Source organism: Nelusetta ayraudi, unplaced genomic scaffold, assembly GCF_046127955.1.
Source record: "Nelusetta ayraudi isolate G7.1 ecotype Tasmania unplaced genomic scaffold, CSIRO-AGI_Nayr_v1 ptg000210l, whole genome shotgun sequence".
NCBI lineage: Eukaryota > Metazoa > Chordata > Actinopteri > Tetraodontiformes > Monacanthidae > Nelusetta > Nelusetta ayraudi.
In genome coordinates this window covers 137,406-155,630 of record NW_027466259.1, presented here as the reverse complement: position 1 = coordinate 155,630, position 18,225 = coordinate 137,406, and the positions used below count along the sequence as shown (strand labels likewise).

Sequence of the window (18,225 nt, the reverse complement as noted above, 5' to 3'; positions counted from 1 at the left end):
TTAAACATCTTCAACTCTTGCTCCATTGAACTCTTCTTTCCATCTTTTCTCTTGCATGGCCTCCCCCCCCAGTCCCGCCCAGCATCATCGGTCAAGCGAACCTACCAGAGAACGTGAGCGTTGTCGTGAAGAACCCAGTTGCCCTGAGCTGCGAGGCCTCTGGCATCCCTCTGCCTGCCATCACCTGGCTGAAAGACGCCCGTCCGGTTCAAGCCTCCAGCTCAGTGCGCGTCCTCTCCGGTGAGTTGGTGTTTGACTTTGTACGGCTTTCAAAAGATACGCCAAGTTATTGGCATTAAAAAGTAGCCAGAGATGTTTTGTTTTGTGTGTGTGTGTGTGTGTGTGTGTGTGTGTGTGTGTGTGTGTGAGTCCAGAGGTACGGCTGCATCAGAGACACACAAAACCAATGCAAGGTGTTTTCTTGTTTGTTGTTAACAAAGCAGAATACAAAAGCTGAATTCTTGCAGTCCTTGTGCTCTCGCACTGGGCCAGTAGTGAGGAATGTCCTCTCGCTGAAGCATCCCATTCCGAGCTGGGAACATTGCACGTGCAGCATGTGGGGTCAATGTGGGTGACCGAACTAAAATCAACTGCACTCCGAGATTTCAGGCCGATTGTCAGCGCAGCACAGTGCAGCACATAATGCATGATGTGTCCAAATCTTTAGCACTGTATCCAAAACGTTGCTGAGCGATCTCGCCGAGGAAATGCAAACAGTCGAGAAATCTGAACATTGACTCTTCCTAAGCGGGGCACAAAACGTTTTGCTTCCTAGAGGAGCTTCACGAAGGCCGAGCAGCTGCAGGGCATCTCGGCTACTTCATTGTAGTCGGATCTGTGTCACTGAGGCCAAAGCAAATAGACGGAGGTTTATGAAAGAAGACCCATCAGGAGCAATCATGCCTCTCAAGACGTTTATGAAGACGTATTGGTTGCCTTGAAATGAAACCACAGCCCCTCTGCTGAAGCACCAAACGCTTCCTAAACTGCAGACTGCGACGGCGCTCTGCGCCAAGGCGGACGGTTGTGTGTTTTGGAACATGACCTCAGGATAATGAGAACTCTTTGGCAACCACTTGAATAAAACGAATAAAAGAAAAATATACTTACATAAACAAGGAGCTGCGGTTTTCATGCACAACGCAGGTTTTTTTTTTTTTTTTTTTTTTTTTTCATCGTACAACGTTTTATGGAAGAAAAATCTAATAAAAAAGATGACACCATAAGTCATTTTAAAGACAAATGTTTTCACAGCCGCGGGCATTAAAGTTTAAATTCCAGTTAATTGTAATTGGCCCCATTCGTTGCAGCAGCTTTGATCATTCTTCACACTTTCCCCAAGTCGAGGCAGGTTTCCCTTCTGCACAATGGGCAACATTCCATAATGACGGAAGATAAATGCTAACAATTAACTCCACAGGTGGTCGCAGCCTCCGCCTGATGCACGCTGCAGTGGAGGATGCTGGGAGATACACATGCATTGTGTCAAACGCTGCCGGGGAGGAAAGAAAGAACTTTGACCTCGAGATCCTCGGTAAACTTTTTCCATTTATCTCTTTGCACATTTGTGTTGTTCAACGGCTCGAAGCTGTTAAAGATGCGTGAAAGAAATGTAGTGCTTATTAACAAACTACCTGTAATTCCACAGTCCCACCAAGCATCCAACATGAGGGGACACTCCTGGACACCAAGGTCAAGGAGAAACACAACATTACACTCACCTGTGAGGTGTCAGGTAAAGGTCTGCACAGCTACACGTCCTGGTTGACATTTAAATCGCACGTTTCTTCCAAACTTCCACTTCATTAAACCCGGTTTATGATCCCCCAGGGAACCCAGTGCCCGACATCAAATGGCAGAAGGATGGACAGCTGCTGATGGCTGACCGGCGCCACCAAGTGTTATCTCACGGCCGTTTCCTCCAAATCACCGGCGCCCAGGTTGCAGACACTGGCAGGTACAGCTGCCTGGCGTCCAACAGTGCAGGCGACCGCAGTCGCCACTTCAACCTCAACGTCCTGGGTACGAACGCAGCAAGCCGCCTGGTCAACTCAAAGATAAATGTCAAACCTGAATAAAGACACGAGTTAAATTTAGACGAATGTTGAAGATTTACACTTTTTTCTCTCCCCCCCCCCTCCCCCCTCCCCCCAGTGTCTCCCACTATTGCTGCATCGGGCCCCGACGGTTCTGCTGAGGAGGTGACGGTCACCCTCAGCAGTCCCACCTCTCTGCTGTGCGAGGTCCAGTCCTACCCCCCCGCCCTAATCACCTGGCTGAAAGACGGCACTCCCTTTGAGTCGAGTCGCAACGTCCGCGTCCTCCCAGGTCTGCCGTCATTACGTCCTCTCAGTGCTCCAGTGTGTAAAATGTTGAGAAAGAAAAGAAAGAAACAGCGACATCAGGTGGTTAGGCGGCTGCGTCTTTTCACGCTCCCCCCTCCTCCTGAGCTCGCCAGTGAACTACGGTGGCCTGCGCACACTCGTCCACCTTCTTCTTCATTGGTTTATTTGAAGAGGCGGGCAGTCAACCTCATTACGAAACGTGCTGTCACCCTCGCTATATTTCTATATATACTGTATATATACTGTGTATATATATATATATATATATATATATAAATATGTAAATATTGCTGTCCCTTTTTTGCACAGGCGGTCGCACCCTTCAGATTCTCAACGCTCAGGAGGAGGATGCCGGGAGATATACCTGTGTGGCCACCAATGAGGCTGGAGAGACACTGAAGCACTATGAGGTCAAAGTTCATGGTAAGAATCCTGCACCTTCAGTGACCTGCAAACAGACTCCAGCTTCTACCGCCAGGGTGAATCTGAAAACGCGTCTCGGCTGCAGTTCCCCCTCAGATCAACAAGAACGACGTCCCAGGGGAAGGACTGGCCCCTAAAGAGGTGAAGATTCGAGTCAACAACACCCTGACCCTGGAGTGTGTCGCGCAGGCCTTTCCTACGCCAGCACTGCAGTGGTACAAGGACGGCCAGGTAGGACTGTCATCAGATGCCCTTGTTAAGATGGAATCAGGAAGCAGGGAATTTCTCAGGTGCATATTAAAAAAAAGAAACAAGTTCAAAATACACAAACGTACATAACAACAAGTACACGTAGAAGACATGCAGGCATCTATTCCAGTGCTCCCAGAGGTGTGACCACTACTTCAGTACAGTAGGAGCTAAACAGCAACCTTGACATCATCGCTACGCTAATGAAATGTTTTCGTGTCAAGCACGTTGGCTTGTGCGTAGAGTTTGTAACGTCATTATACGTCGTCACATAAATCATCTCCAAGATATTTGAATTTATTTGCAACTCTGAGCGCCTGTTCTGCGAGCAGGTAGGAAAGTTACACTTCTCATCCTCTTTTTTTTCAATTCAACAAAATATCAAACTGCGTACCGTGACAGCAACCGATAGGGAGCAATTGCTGCATACCAACACTAGAGGGCGACAATATAACCAAATCGTCAGCATAAACCAGGCGATTGATTGGTAAATTGGAACTGTTTTTCAGATCCTGCACTCCGATGACCACGTTTCGGTCACAGCCAACGGGCGAATTGTCCAGATCAGGCACGCCCAGGTGTCGGACACGGGCCGCTACACCTGCGTAGCGACCAATGTGGCCGGAGAAGACGAGAAGGACTTTGATGTAAATATACAAGGTGATCTGGGTTGACTGACGCTGATGCATCAACTGAGGCTTTTTTCTCATTGGATGACCAAAATACTCCAAAACCCGACCTGAGCTGGATGCTGAAACGTCCTCTTTCTTCCCCCCGCTACTCAGTCCCGCCTCTTTTCAACAAGCCTGGCGAAGACGCCGACGCCGCGACCTTGCCGGGCTTCGGCGCTGACCTTCGAGACGTGATCATCAACAACCCGATCTCGCTGTACTGCGAGACCAACGCCGTTCCTCCTCCCATGCTCACCTGGTACAAAGACGGACAGCTGCTGACCTCCAGTGACAGAGTTCTCGTCCTGCCAGGTGATGCCAACAAGGAAACCATGCACGAAAAGAATGAAAAAAAATCGATTGAAAGTGAACACCTGCTTTTATCCTGCCCAGGTGGCAGAGTGCTGCAGATCCCCAGAGCTCAGGCTGAAGACTCGGGCAGGTACACGTGTGTGGCTGTCAACGAAGCAGGGGAGGATTCCATTCAGTATGATGTCAGAGTTCTGTGTGAGTCAGAGCAGCATCGTGAGACGTTTAGATATTTCATAATTGTACCTTTTTCTCTTGAGTTACCTTTCTGTTTTGCAACAGTGCCCCCCATCATCCGAGGAGCAGACGGCGATTTCCCTGATGAGGTCACAGTTTCCGTCAACAAAACCACCCAGCTTGAGTGCCACGTGGACGGGAACCCCGCCCCCAAAATCACCTGGTTCAAGGACGGCCAGCCGCTCGGCTCCGATGGACTGCACAGAATTCTGTCCAATGGCAGAGCTCTTCAGGTATCAGAGCACACAAGTACTCCAAATGTTTGCCGACCTCATGTCTTGCAAGCCAAGGTTTGGTAAACCGTAGTGGAAGAAAGCTACGTGTAATTTGATACCCGAGAGTGCACTCGAGACATTTTGTCTCTAGTGCACTTGTACTTGTTTCAGTGGTAGGGACTCACTGCTCCAATCCGTCACATTAAAAAAAAATATATATATATATACATACAATCTACTGATGTGCTAATATTTATTTATTTGCTGCCAAGAGTTTAATGATAATATTTATTCATATATGTGTCATTTTTGTTGTTGCTGTTTTAACATCCTCCATAACCCACAGGTGCTGACTGCGCAGGTGTCTGACACAGGTCGCTACGTGTGTGTGGCTGACAATGTGGCCGGGAGCGCAGAAAAACCCTTCAACCTCAACGTTCACGGTGCGTTTCAGCTTTTTTTGTGCCTTGCCAATAATTTCACTCCGAGTCACTAAGTTACTTTATATAACGAAACAATGTGCATATTTTTTTTAACATATTTTACCCGCCGGGACTTTAAATGCTTGCGTCTTTTTTCCCTTCATTAGTGCCTCCCACCATCATCGGGCCGAACCCTGAGACGCTGACTGTGGTGGTCAACAACTTTGTGTCTCTCTCTTGTGAAGCCAGCGGTTTCCCCCCTCCCACCCTCAGCTGGCTGAAGGAAAGGGGCCCCATTCAGGCAAATGCCAATGCACTGGTCATGCCAGGTACTGAGGGACTCGGATACACGCAATAGCCCAAAAAGTGCCACACTTTTTTGAATTTCCGTACGTGCTCCTGCTTTTCTGGCTTTCAGGCGGCCGAACCCTTCAGATTCTGAAGGCCAAAGTGTCTGACGGCGGAAAGTACAGCTGTGTGGCCATGAACGCAGCGGGGGAGGCGCACAAGCACACCCACCTCACAGTTTTCAGTGAGTCGGCGCTCACACGTGACAGACAAGTGAAGACGCGGCTGGTTAAACTCACGCTGAGATGACGTCGTTTCTTCCAGTCCCTCCGAGTATCAGGGACAGCAGCGGCGACTCCCCCCTGGTGGTGAACGTCCTCATGGGGAAATCCCTCACTCTGGAGTGCGAGTCCAACGCCGTGCCGCCGCCGACCATCACCTGGTACAAGAATGGCCGGATGGTGGCAGAGTCGGCCAATCTGCGCATCCTGGCGGAAGGACGGATGCTGCAGATCAGGGAATCGGAGGTGAGAGGTTGAAGCGTCTCCTTGGAGCCGTGGGGGTTTACCTCTGCGTTCATGAGGCCGAGGGCCTTCCTCAGCCTTCTGCTGATCACACAAAATGAGGTTATGAAGTCGCAGAGTGTCCGCTGGCAGGTAGGCGGCGTGCAGAAAACTATATGCGTTGTCATGGCCAGTGTGTGGTGTCAATGCAGCAGCGCCAGGTGACTGGAATGCTCAACGTATTTTCAATTTCTGTCTCTGTTCCGTCTTTGTTTCAGGTGTCTGATACTGGACAGTATGTTTGCAAGGCCACCAATGTCGCTGGACAAGTGGACAAAAACTTCCACTTAAACGTCTATGGTACAAAACTCTTTTCTTTGTCAGAACCTCAACTAAAAATATCATGTTGTTACGCAACAGTTGGAATCAGTGGATCTCTTTGGACTTTCCTCTCAGTGCCTCCCAGCATCGATGGCCCAGCAGAGGAGAGCGTTGTGGAAACCATCAGCAACCCAGTCACCTTTGCGTGTGACGCCACTGGAATCCCTCCTCCCAGTCTGGCTTGGTTGAAGAACGGAAGACCCATAGGTGGCCCCCTCAGTTCATCGATTTCAAAGCTATTTTGATAATAAAGGAACTTTCTTTTTTCTCTTTTTTTTTTTTAATAGCCTAATTATAAAGCTTCTTTTTTTTAAAATTTCTTTAGAGAACTCAGAGTCTCTGGAGATGCACATCTTCTCGGGAGGCAGCAAACTGCAGATTGCTCGCTCGCAGCTCTCCGACAGCGGCACTTATGCGTGCGTGGCCTCCAACGTGGAGGGCAAGGCCCGCAAGAGCTACCACCTCACCGTGCAAGGTGAGTATGCTAGCAACGCCTCCGTCAGGGACGAGCCGGCAGCTAGCTGGGAGCCAGACGCTTGATCTGTGTTTAGTCTTTTATGGATATGGGAACCGTTGTCAGGATAGGGAAACTAAAACTTTTATTGCACTAATAATAATAATAATGGATAATGGACCTCCTGAGCTACAGTCGCCCCAGGCCCAGTCGTCGCACTGCGATGATACAGCTTTATTAATGCATATATGGGCAGTATGTTGAGTTTTTACCAATATAAAAATCATAAATCAAGCCAAATGTTCCACACTGGATCTTTCCTCTCCTAGTCCCTCCCAGTATCTCTGGCTCAGAGCTTCCCAGCGAGGTGGGAGTCCTCCTGAATGAAAGCATCCAGCTGGTCTGTCAAGCCCGCGGTGCCCCGACCCCGACCATCCAGTGGCTGAAGGACGGCGAGGCCATCAATGATACCCTCAGCACGGACCTCAGGTAGTTTTGGTCGCGGTGAAGAAGGAAATAGAGGAGCCCTAAGAACTCTGAGTCCATTTTATTTGACGGTCATGACGGTAACTGACGTGATTCTGCTGCTGCGTTCAGCATCAGTCCAGACGGCGGCACGCTGACTTTAAATGGAGCTCAAACCTCTGACAGCGGCAAGTACACCTGCGTGGCCAGCAACCCTGCTGGAGAAGAGGACAGGATATTTAATCTCAACGTGTACGGTGAGTTTGATCATGACACGGCTCGAGGAAGTCATTTTGTTTTGTTTGATTTTTTTTTTAATCTGTCGCCCTGTCGCTTTCTCAGTGCCTCCCGCGATCGACGGCAACAGCGAGGCGGCGGAGCAGCTGACCACCGTTCTGGACAGTTCAGTCAACATCGAGTGCGTCGCCGCCGGCTCCCCCCCCCCGCAGCTCAACTGGCTGAGAAACGGCCTCCCTCTGTCCGTGTCCTCCCACACACGGCTTCTCTCTGCTGGACAGGTGCTCCGGTAGGTCAGTGGACTGAACGGTTCCCAACGCATCTTTCTGTCTGGTGTATCTCTTGATTTATTCTTATTTCAATAAATAAAAAAAACACGTTAACAAATAAACCTGCCATTTCGAGTTCACAGTTCCAATGTGTTGTTCATGGCAGGATAACGCGTGCCCAGGTGTCCGACAGCGCCACCTACACCTGCGTCGCCTCCAACCGGGCAGGAGTGGACAACAGACATTACAGCCTCCAAGTGCACGGTGAGTGTGAAGACCTTCGAGCTTCAAGCTTCGGCCGCGGCGGTGATAATGAAGCCGAAACCGGGAGGCACTGATTCTGGAGGAAGTGTTTGATATTCCTGGGCAGTACATTCTGCATGCCCACTGGAAAGTTTCAGAATCCTACTGTGCTGCTGAACAGGCCAATGGAAATCTACATCTAAATATGCTTTCTATGAAAGGTGGCTATGTTGAAGTTTCTTACACCATTCTGTGTGTGCCCCAGCGTAGTGTTGATGCCTTCAGTGAGGAACTGCAATGTCAGTAGTCACGAGAATGAAAGAAAAGGCATTGAATTGATAGCCTGTGTCCAAGCTTTTGACTGGTCAATGTAAATTCTTGTACATAAACAAGAACTGGTCTCAGGATAGGAAAACCAAATGACTTTTATTGTGGAGGCGAGTATACACTTTCATTTTTATTTTCATTCTTACGTATTTATGGTCTGCACGTGAAGCTTTTACCCACGTGACAATCACCAGCATCCACAAGAGCAGTGTTTGACTTGTGCAGTGCCTCCCGGTTTGGACGGAGCAGGGAGCACCGAGGACGTGACCGTGGTCAGAGGGAACTCCGCCTCCCTGCTCTGTGTGGCCGACGGGACGCCCACGCCGACCCTGTCCTGGCTCAAGGACGGGGACGCTCTGTCCCCGGAGCCGCACCTCAGGCTCAGCAACTTCAACAGCAGCTTGCAGTTCACCCGGGCGCAGGCCAACGACACGGGCCGCTACACCTGCGTGGCCGACAACACGGCGGGCCAAGCGAGCCGCCGCTTCAACCTCAAAGTGTTGGGTGAGCGTCTCACAGCCGCCGTTCTTCCTTTCTTCCCACGAGATTGTGAGTGTACGTTGCAGAGGTGGCAAAAGTATGAACTTCAGTGAAAGGTAAATAAATAAATAAATAAATAAATACTCAAGCATGTGTCTGCGCTTCCCTTTCCAAGACCCTCCGCACATCGAAGGCTCCGGTGGTACGGCGGAGGTGTCTGTGGTGGTGAATAATGTGCTGGAGCTCCACTGCGAGGCCTCGGGAATACCAACACCCTCGCTGACTTGGCTGAAGGACGGACGTCCGCTGCCGCAGACCGACAGCCTGCAGCTCCTGAGAGGAGGGGGGGTGCTTCGTGTCGCCTCGGCGCAGGTCAGTCGACCCGCCGGGTTCAACCCCGCTTTTGAAAGCAAGTCGCTGAGAAATGTGGTCCGATGCAGTGGCACCGCCGTGCATTTAGGCCCTCCCGTGGCGGCACCACGGTATTTACTGATTACACTGTGTGTCTCCGGGCTCGGTTAAGTCTTTCAGGCTCTCGTCGGCGCTTATCCAATCACAATTCAGCGTAAGGCGAAAGCTGATTGGCTACCACCACTGTTGTGATTCTGTTGTGAGCTGTGGTCCGTTCACTTCCGGCAGACAGGAGTCTGCAACGTTGATTCTGAAGGCCTCGGGCAGTTTTCACGCAACCTGACGGCACAAGCTAGCTGAAATATGATTGGATGAAAACTCAAAAACATAGCATACAACACTGGAAGCAGTGGAGCCACGTGGATATTGTATGATGAGTAAGGAACAGACTATGGAGAATCATTTTATTGTTATATTTATAGGGGGGAAAAAGTAACTTTTCTGAGTGCGTTTCGGCCAGAGAAGACCTCGCTGGCCCTGACAGCGCCCTCTGGTGGTCAAATGGTGCGCTGTGGTCACGTTAAACCGCACTTTGTGTCGACAGCTGGAGGACACGGGCAGATACAGCTGCTTAGCCAACAGTCCAGCAGGTGACGATGACAAGGGGTTCCTGGTTCGGGTTCATGGTGGGTAACCCACAGGTGCCACAAACCTGACTGAAGTCTCGTGCTTGAAACTTTCAATTTTATTTTGAACTCCAAAAACATTTTCCCGATGTCAGACATTTAACCTTTTTCTGATTGTGCGCATCAGTTCCTCCCAACATAGCGGGGGAGAGCACGCCCCAGGACGTGTCCGTGCTGCTGAACAGACAGGTGACGCTGGAGTGCAAGTCCGACGCCGTGCCCCCCCCGACCCTCACCTGGCTCAAAGACGGTCAACCGCTGCAGGTCACCATTTAAAAAAGAAAGAAGATCCAAGAAACGACACGTACGCACAATGCCATTTACTTCTACTCATCTGTGCACGTGACCCTTCCATATTGTGCAGGCCACAGCCCGGGTGCGTGTCCTCTCCGGCGGGCGGTACCTACAGATCAACCTGGCCGAGCTGGACGATAAAGCCCAGTACACCTGCGTGGCCAGCAATGTGGCCGGCGAAACCACACGGCAGTTTAATCTGGCGGTCAACGGTAAGGTTTCACATCACATCTCCATGTGAGGCCGTCGTAGGGTTAGTCTGGTGTTCTGGAGGAAGTGTTTGATATTCCTGGGCAGTGCATTCTGCATGCCCACTGGAAAGTTTCAGAATCCTACTGTGCTGCTGAACAGGCCAATGGAAATCTAGATCTAGATATGCTTTCTATGAAAGGTGGCTATGTTGAAGTTTCTTACACCATTCCGTGTGTGCCCCAGCGTAGTGTTGATGCCTTCAGTGAGGAACTGCAATGTCAGTCGTCACGAGAATGAAAGAAAAGACATTGAATTGATAGCCTGTGTCCAAGCTTTTGACTGGTCAATGTAAATTCTTGTACATAAACAAGAACTGGTCTCAGGATAGGAAAACCAAATGACTTTTATTGTGGAGGCGAGTATACACTTTCATTTTTATTTTCATTCTTACGTATTTATGGTCTGCACGTGAAGCTTTTACCCACGTGACAATCACCAGCATCCACAAGAACAGTGTTTGACTTCCTGATTGATAACCATGTGCTTCTCCATGGACTCTGTCAGTGGCGCCAAGTATCGAGAAGGGCTCCCAGGCTGTGTCGGCAAACATCAACCAGCCGGCAGCGCTGGAGTGCGTCGTCAGCGGAGTTCCTCCGCCCCGTGTCACCTGGAGGAAACACGGGGCCATCTTGTCAGGAAACAGCCCCAGGTAAGCGCGAGTGTCACACATGCATTTAGAAATAATAGAATAAGAAGTCTTCGCTATTTCCATGGTGACGACACGCGGGGCACCTCACCCAATCTGTGTGTGTGTGCAGGTACACATTTGCAGAGGATGGCTCATTGCACATCCACTCCACTCAGGTGACCGACACCGGCCGATACCTGTGCATGGCCACCAATCAGGCTGGGACGCAGCAGAAACGGGTGGATCTGCAAGTATATGGTGGGTGGTCCTGTAAAAAAAACAAATATTGTATCAATATCAAAATATGTTTGCGGGGGGGGGGGGGGTTTGTTGTTGTTGCCCTACCCACTAACACTGCTGATGTTCTTGGCTCTTCTCTCCCAGTCCCTCCGTCCATCGCTGAGGGCCGCGACAACGTGACCGTCACAGTCAACGTTCAGACCACCTTGTCCTGCGAGGCCACCGGCATCCCCAGACCCGCCGTCAGCTGGGCGAAGAACGGTCGAGCCATCAACACGGACCAGAACCAGAATATGTACAGGTGATCCAGTTTTTCTCTCCTCTCTGGATGATCTATCGGCAGAGGTGGCAAAAGTGTTCAATTTCTGTACTTGGGAGAAGTAAAAGTACTGATTCTAACTTTTATTCAAGCGATTTTACTCAAGTAGAGAAATGACAGGTCCTGAAATGTACTTTTCTCTTGCAATTAATTAAACAATACATTTGTTCATCATTTAAGAAAAAAAAAAAAAAGCTTTGTTCCTTTCAATACTATAGTTTTTCTTTTAATGATCTCCCTCTGAAATGTGATCCACTTTTATATTGAACACCACGACGGCATAGTTGAAATAGCTCCACTTCAAGTGACAAACACTAGAACAATAGGTGAATTAAGTTTAACAGAATTTGTACCTTTTAAACACTTATAAACACTAAAGTATCGAGCAAGCAGTAACAAAGTATTTGTACTTTGCGACTTCCCATGAAGTAACATTTCTCATCGGTCTCACATCACTTCATCTCCTCCACTGACTCTCGCATGTGATGTTTTTCAACCAGATTGCTCTCGTCAGGCTCCCTGGTCGTCATAGCGCCGAGCGTGGAGGACACGGCAGTCTACGAGTGCGTTGTGTCCAACGAGGCAGGGGAAGACTCCAGATCCATCAACCTCACCGTCCACGGTGAGTTTAAGCAGTGCTCATCCTGAGATTGTATGCTCTGACCTGATTCCTCTCTCCTTTGTACAACACTGTAAACCTCCCCCCTGCAGTTCCTCCATCTATAGCGGATGAGCCCGCTGAGATAGTTGTGACGAGACTGTCCCCGGTGGTCATCGCCTGTACTGCATCTGGCGTGCCAGAACCCACGATCCACTGGAGCAAGGACGGCACCAAGCTTCCCACAGAGGGACAGGGCTACAGCGTCCTGCCTGCAGGTCGGAATCACACCACAGCAACTCCAGTCAAATCATGCAAACATGACGTGGCTAATTAGTTTAATGAATTTCTGCTTACGTGTGCACAGGAGCTGTAGAAATCTCCTCAGCGGAACTCAGTCACACAGGACGCTACTCGTGCACAGCCCGGAACGCTGCAGGCTCCACCCACCGCCACGTGCAGCTCACCGTGCAAGGTAAGAACACAACAACAACAACTCAATTTGAATATTTTGTTCATTTACTCCTACTTTATTCTTTTATTAGGTAACAATTTCACCAACCTCGCTCGAGTCTGTGCTGTGCTGCTGTATCTGTCGTCTGCCTTACACGCTTTGTTGTCTGTTTTGTTTCTTCTCACCACTGCCCTCAGAGCTCCCAGTGATCAAGACTCATCCGTCCGCCCTGGATGTGATCCTCAATAACCCCGTCACTTTGCCCTGCAGGGCCACTGGCTCGCCCAGACCTACCATCAGCTGGCAGAAGGAGGGCATCAACATCCCGGCCACAGGTAGTGAAGTCCGGCTCTGCCCGTAGATAACGAAGCAACGCTCACTCCTTTGGCACTCATTCCCTTCTCGCTATCAGGAGGAGTTTTCACAGTGTTGCCTGACGGAAGCCTGCAGATCTCCAAGGCCTCCGTGCCGGACTCTGGGACGTACATATGTGTGGCTCAAAACCCTGCAGGCACGGCGCTGGGAAAGACTAAACTCAGAGTACAAGGTAGAGTGCTCATGCTAAGCTAGCTGACTATTAGCTTTTAAGCGTAGCCGATTTTGATTTTATATTTTCAGGTCTTTGCTTTTATCCCTGAGTTGTGCATCACAGCTTTGCACGATAAATTGTCTACTCGTCTCAGAAAACAACATGTTTAGCCCCGTGTTTACAGCTCCCCCTTTTTCAGCCTCCTCCTTTCACAGGTTTGTCAGAGGAATGAAGAGTCGACCACAGAGAAGGAAATAAAACACCCTTTGAACAAAGACATTGAAAAAGTGAATTCAGCATAACATGGGGCTCTTGAGAAAGTTATGGCAACGTTTGCAGTAACAGCTAGTGGTGTTTGTCTCTGCTCTGTGCCGCAGTCCCTCCGCTCATCACCTCAGACACGCAAACCTACGTGGCAGCCGTGGACTCCTCCGTGGCGCTGCAGTGCCACGCCGACGGCTCGCCCTCGCCTGCCGTCACGTGGCACAAAGACGGGCAGCCGCTCCGCGAGTCGGTCCGCCAGCGGGCGCTCAGCTCGGGGGCCCTGCAGATCGCCTTCGTCCAGCCGGCTGACACCGGACGGTACACCTGCATCGCAGCCAATGCAGCCGGGACCGTCAGCCTGGAGATCAGCCTGACCGTCCAGAGTGAGTTTCAGTCACTCCCTCGTGTCACTGAATGCAACACGGCCGAGGGTTTGGACCGTTGTCATTGTTATTACGGTTAGAGGCAGTGTGCGAAGCACTCATCAGTTCTCTTCGAGGTCAACATTATCATCCTTAAAAAGCTTAACCTTGCCCTTGCAGTCCCACCCTCCATACATCATGGAGAGCAGGAGGTGTCAGTGGTGGAGCACAGCGAGGCTCAGCTGGTGTGTTTGGCAGAGGGGGTCCCTCAGCCCACCCTGAGCTGGGAGAAGGACGGTAACCCCCTCGCTGAAGGCACGGGGGAGTACACCATCCTGCCGTCTGGAGAGCTGGTCATCGACGTGGCTCAGGTGAGAAACTAATTATTATTAAAGCTCTCAAAGTGTCTTTGACCATATTGACTTCATTCCCTTTTTCTTATCGTCGTCGTGATCCGGAATCTAAGAAGTAAAACCTCTCCTTGTCTCCTTCGCAGCCCGAGGACGCAGGCCGTTACACCTGCGTCGCCGCCAATGCAGTGGGCCGGGACAGTCACACCGTGACCCTCACTGTTCACACTCACCCCATCTTCACCGAGCTGCTGGGAGACGTGGCCCTCAACAAGGGAGAGCGCCTCCTGCTGGCCTGCGGTGTCAGTGGAATCCCTCTGCCCAGAATCACATGGGCCTTTAACAACAACATTGTTCCAGGTATCTTGCAAGACGATAATAGTATAGCATTTACAAAGGGAGACGAGCAAATGGTGTCAAGTACACACTAATGGTTTCATAATCTGGTGTAAATATCAAATAAATGCAAAAATCGCTGTCGTTTTTTGAATTTACAAACTTTTCTTTATACTTCAGTTCATTATGATCACACAAACGGCCACAGTGAACTGGTGATAGACAGAGTGAGTAAGGACGACTCCGGGACCTACACCTGTGTGGCGGAGAACAATGTGGGGACCATCAAGTCTCTGGGATTTGTCTATGTCAAAGGTAAAGTCCTACTGCCATGGAAAACACTCAGCTACTTATATGTTTAATTAGTAAATGATTGATCAAAACTGTTTTAACAAGAAAATAAAACAAATAGTCCGCAATGCATTTGAAGGAAGCTATTTTTCCACCACAGTTTTTCCTTCTTATTAGTAATGCTTTTGTTTTCATGAACAAATCCTGGGTTCTGCACATCTAAACACTCAACATGTTAACTCTCTGTGGCCACAGAGCCTCCGATCATTGATGGAGACCTGCACTCCAAACGCATTGAACCTCTGGGTGGTAACGCCATCCTGAACTGTGAGGTACGGGGAGACCCGCTGCCAAAGATCCAGTGGAGCAAAAGTGGAATCAACATCCAGATCAGCAACCGCATCCGCCAGCTGGACAACGGCTCGCTGGCCATCTACGGCACCGTGGTAGGAAAACACCTGACGCTGTCTCTTGTTCCCTTCATTCCTCGAGACGTGCTCCGAGCAGTGCGATGGTAGCAGGGCGATGATGATACGTCAATGGGTGCGACCTTCCACTTTTCACAGGGTGAGGACGCCGGCAGCTACATGTGTGTTGCAACCAATGACGCCGGGGTGGTTGAGAGAAGTGTCACGCTCACCTTGCAGAGTAAGAGCCTTGTCCTTGTGTGTCAACTTCTGCAGGCGCAGAACTTTTAGAACAGTACAGAATGAAAAATCTAGAACCTCTCCCTCCACAATATATATTAGGGTATTGAAATAGTCCTTGTTACAGGCTACTGTGATTTAGTTTGGTTTCATTCTGGTCATCTTGTGTCTTATGACCACTGTTCCAGCACCGATGATAAGGGGTTTGGTTTGACAACCTGGCAGTAAAGCAGACAGCTCCCTATTAGAAGATACTAATGTAATGTATAAGTAAATTAGAATCATGGCTGCATTCTGCTTCACTTTGGTTTGCTTTTGTGTCTTTCTGTATTTCACGAGCACAGCCTGAAGAGTTTAACAAGTGTCTTTTGCCATCTTCAGGCGCACCCACGATCAGCGTGGAGCCAGCGGACACAGTGGTGGACGCCGGGACCACCGTGGTGCTCAACTGCCAGGCTGAGGGGGAGCCCACCCCAGCCGTAGAATGGTCCCGGCAGGGGCGCCCCCTGCAGGGCCTCCACCGTTTGTCCAGCCTGTCCAACGGCTCTCTCAGAATCAGCAGCGCCCAGAAGGAGGACACAGCTGAATACGAATGTGTGGCCAGAAACCTACTGGGGTCAGTGCTGGTCCGAGTCACGCTGACAGTGCGAGGTGAGCCTTGCACCATGGGAAATCTTTTTAACAGTCGGAATTCATAAAACATGGAATCATGAAAGCCTGCTGAAAATGGGTCCGCTGAGCATCATTTCCCCTGCGTTCGTAGTTCATGGAGGCTTCTCAGACTGGGCCGACTGGGGTCCCTGCAGCGTGTCCTGCGGTGCCGGCTCGCAGAAACGACTCAGACAGTGTAACAATCCCCTGCCTGCCAACGGGGGGCGACACTGTGCGGGCTCCGACATAGACGCGAGAAGCTGCCAGGGAAAGCCTTGTCCAGGTAAACGTGCACGGGGAAACTGCTCAATGCCGAATACCCTTTCTCCAAATGCATGGCCTCCTCAAGTACTCAGTATCGGTATCAGTGAGTACTGGAATGCAAGTACTCGTACTACTAAAAAAAGTGTTATCGGTGCATCCCTAGATAAAGTATATTGGATTTGATTGATTTTTTTTTTTTTTTTTTTTTGCTTTTGAATCTTGTGGATGGTGTTGAGGGAGGCTGCGGGTGACCTAGCCGTCAATGTATCCGTCTCTGTCGTGCAGTGGATGGCAACTGGTCAGAGTGGTCCGTCTGGGAGGAGTGCTCCCGCAGCTGCGGTCAGGGCAACAGGACCAGGGTGCGGACCTGCAGCGACCCCCCAGCGCAGTACGGAGGCAGGGCGTGCGAGGGCAGCGCCGTGGAGGTCATCATGTGCAGCGTCAGGCCATGTCCAGGTGGGAGGAGCCGACATCTGCTGTATTTGGAGATGCGCCACTTTCGACGGGTCGTACAAACGTTGATGTACACGGCTGTTCAGAAGCGTTTGGGGTGACCCACACATTTTGCATCCAACTCCATTATCACCAGCTTGGGTCGATGATGATCCTGAATGCTCTGCGATCATTACGAGTGCACGAGAAACTGCAAGTCAAGATGTAAATCATTCTGGAAGTGGTTCTCTTCATCATCTTTGTCTTTAGCAATCTTGAAGCATTCAACTTCTGTAATGATGGCCGCACCCTGTTCAAGCACGGGAGTGATTGCGTCGCTCGCCCCTTTCTGCTCGTCCAGTGGCTGGTAACTGGGGGGCGTGGCTGCCGTGGAGCCAGTGCAGTGAGACCTGCGGGAAAGGAATACAGGCCAGGATACGACTGTGCAACAACCCTCCGCCTGCGTTCGATGGGCCTCAGTGCGAGGGCTCGGACACCCAAACGCAAGTGTGCAAGGAGAGAGCCTGTCCCGGTGAGAATCCCAGGAACGCACTTTAAACTCGACCCTGGCAGGTCTGAGAGCGCGCCACTTCCCTCGGTGGATTTCAAAAACACCTGTTGTTCAAAATGAGGATGCCGAGCGGCTCACGGACGCCGCCGTTCTTGCCTCCTCAGTGGACGGGAAGTGGTCGTCGTGGGTGAGCTGGGGAGCCTGCAGCGTTTCCTGTGGGGGCGGGACCAGACAGAGGACACGCCTGTGTGCCAGCCCCGCCCCTCAACACGGCGGCAGGCAGTGCGAAGGCAGCGACGTGCACATCGACTTCTGTAACAGTGAGCCCTGCCCCGGTGAGTCCCTCAGCACCACAGGCAGGAAGTAACAAAGTTCAGACACTTTGTCACTGTACTTAAGTAGATTTTTCAGGTGTCTGTACTTTGACTATTTCTTTTTGCTTGATCTTTTTTTTTTTTTGGAACACAAATGTCTGCACTTTCTACTTTTCACATTGGAAAAACATGCTTATTACCTTAGTGTTTAAAAGATGTGAATTCTGTTTGAAGTCATTCACGTATTATTATTTATTATAGTTTTTGACATTATTTTATCTCCTTTCCTCACCTCAGTGAATGGTAACTGGGGTCCTTGGAGTAGCTGGGGCAGCTGCAGCAAGACGTGTAACGGGGGTCAGATGAGGCGCCACAGGACGTGTGACAACCCCAGACCTGCCAACGGTGGGAGGGCGTGTGCCGGTGCAGACACGCAGATACAGAGGTGCAACGCGGCCACCTGTCCCGGTAAGTGAGTGTGTTGAAGAGTGAGGCTCGGAAAGCTTTCAGTGCCTTAAAAAAAACAAAAAAAACAACTTGTTTTGAATACTACTGGATGAATAAAATAAGATTAAATTCAAGGATGTGTAATCTGCTTTAGAGATCTATGTTGACTTCCCAGATCTAAAATAGTAGGAAGAGAAGTAGAGGAAACCGTGGCGTGATTAGCTTGGCGAGTGTGATGTTGTGTTGGAGAATGATGATCTGGATTATTGGACCACTGGATACCAAAAATACCATAGCTTCCTTTTGGAGGGCCGACAGCATCTGCGTAGTGCAGTGGCTTGTAGCAATGCTAGCATTAAAACTTAACATAAGTTTAGGATTGAATCACTCTGAATTGGGAGCTAATTGTGTCATACGTTTTATCATAACCATGAAACTGCTTATAAGCATGTTCTTTGTGTGTCATGGGTAATGTATTGCAGTGGTT

The 18,225-nt window shown here is 50.1% G+C and overlaps 1 protein-coding gene across 2 annotated transcripts in view; it reads left to right on the top strand.

The window, feature by feature from the left end:
- The window catches only part of hmcn1 (hemicentin 1), a 71,645-nt gene that overhangs the window by 46,086 nt on the left and 7,334 nt on the right, over nucleotides 1-18,225 (top strand). For both annotated transcript variants that reach the window (XM_076015999.1, XM_076016000.1), the window contains exons 46-92: nucleotides 73-240; nucleotides 1,421-1,534; nucleotides 1,649-1,735; nucleotides 1,831-2,022; nucleotides 2,155-2,328; nucleotides 2,655-2,768; nucleotides 2,854-2,999; nucleotides 3,527-3,677; nucleotides 3,803-4,000; nucleotides 4,082-4,195; nucleotides 4,280-4,467; nucleotides 4,796-4,892; nucleotides 5,039-5,200; nucleotides 5,290-5,403; nucleotides 5,484-5,686; nucleotides 5,941-6,022; nucleotides 6,119-6,250; nucleotides 6,369-6,518; nucleotides 6,827-6,986; nucleotides 7,095-7,219; nucleotides 7,305-7,488; nucleotides 7,635-7,732; nucleotides 8,264-8,542; nucleotides 8,694-8,890; nucleotides 9,474-9,555; nucleotides 9,683-9,819; nucleotides 9,920-10,061; nucleotides 10,606-10,750; nucleotides 10,860-10,987; nucleotides 11,114-11,270; nucleotides 11,789-11,910; nucleotides 12,000-12,164; nucleotides 12,254-12,361; nucleotides 12,538-12,675; nucleotides 12,753-12,887; nucleotides 13,247-13,516; nucleotides 13,676-13,866; nucleotides 13,992-14,205; nucleotides 14,362-14,496; nucleotides 14,728-14,918; nucleotides 15,039-15,120; nucleotides 15,501-15,770; nucleotides 15,883-16,053; nucleotides 16,320-16,490; nucleotides 16,828-16,998; nucleotides 17,142-17,312; nucleotides 17,589-17,759. In XM_076015999.1, the coding sequence (XP_075872114.1) occupies nucleotides 73-240; nucleotides 1,421-1,534; nucleotides 1,649-1,735; nucleotides 1,831-2,022; nucleotides 2,155-2,328; nucleotides 2,655-2,768; nucleotides 2,854-2,999; nucleotides 3,527-3,677; nucleotides 3,803-4,000; nucleotides 4,082-4,195; nucleotides 4,280-4,467; nucleotides 4,796-4,892; nucleotides 5,039-5,200; nucleotides 5,290-5,403; nucleotides 5,484-5,686; nucleotides 5,941-6,022; nucleotides 6,119-6,250; nucleotides 6,369-6,518; nucleotides 6,827-6,986; nucleotides 7,095-7,219; nucleotides 7,305-7,488; nucleotides 7,635-7,732; nucleotides 8,264-8,542; nucleotides 8,694-8,890; nucleotides 9,474-9,555; nucleotides 9,683-9,819; nucleotides 9,920-10,061; nucleotides 10,606-10,750; nucleotides 10,860-10,987; nucleotides 11,114-11,270; nucleotides 11,789-11,910; nucleotides 12,000-12,164; nucleotides 12,254-12,361; nucleotides 12,538-12,675; nucleotides 12,753-12,887; nucleotides 13,247-13,516; nucleotides 13,676-13,866; nucleotides 13,992-14,205; nucleotides 14,362-14,496; nucleotides 14,728-14,918; nucleotides 15,039-15,120; nucleotides 15,501-15,770; nucleotides 15,883-16,053; nucleotides 16,320-16,490; nucleotides 16,828-16,998; nucleotides 17,142-17,312; nucleotides 17,589-17,759 (7,296 nt within the window). The remainder of the gene's footprint in view (nucleotides 1-72; nucleotides 241-1,420; nucleotides 1,535-1,648; nucleotides 1,736-1,830; nucleotides 2,023-2,154; nucleotides 2,329-2,654; nucleotides 2,769-2,853; nucleotides 3,000-3,526; nucleotides 3,678-3,802; nucleotides 4,001-4,081; nucleotides 4,196-4,279; nucleotides 4,468-4,795; nucleotides 4,893-5,038; nucleotides 5,201-5,289; nucleotides 5,404-5,483; nucleotides 5,687-5,940; nucleotides 6,023-6,118; nucleotides 6,251-6,368; nucleotides 6,519-6,826; nucleotides 6,987-7,094; nucleotides 7,220-7,304; nucleotides 7,489-7,634; nucleotides 7,733-8,263; nucleotides 8,543-8,693; nucleotides 8,891-9,473; nucleotides 9,556-9,682; nucleotides 9,820-9,919; nucleotides 10,062-10,605; nucleotides 10,751-10,859; nucleotides 10,988-11,113; nucleotides 11,271-11,788; nucleotides 11,911-11,999; nucleotides 12,165-12,253; nucleotides 12,362-12,537; nucleotides 12,676-12,752; nucleotides 12,888-13,246; nucleotides 13,517-13,675; nucleotides 13,867-13,991; nucleotides 14,206-14,361; nucleotides 14,497-14,727; nucleotides 14,919-15,038; nucleotides 15,121-15,500; nucleotides 15,771-15,882; nucleotides 16,054-16,319; nucleotides 16,491-16,827; nucleotides 16,999-17,141; nucleotides 17,313-17,588; nucleotides 17,760-18,225) is intronic.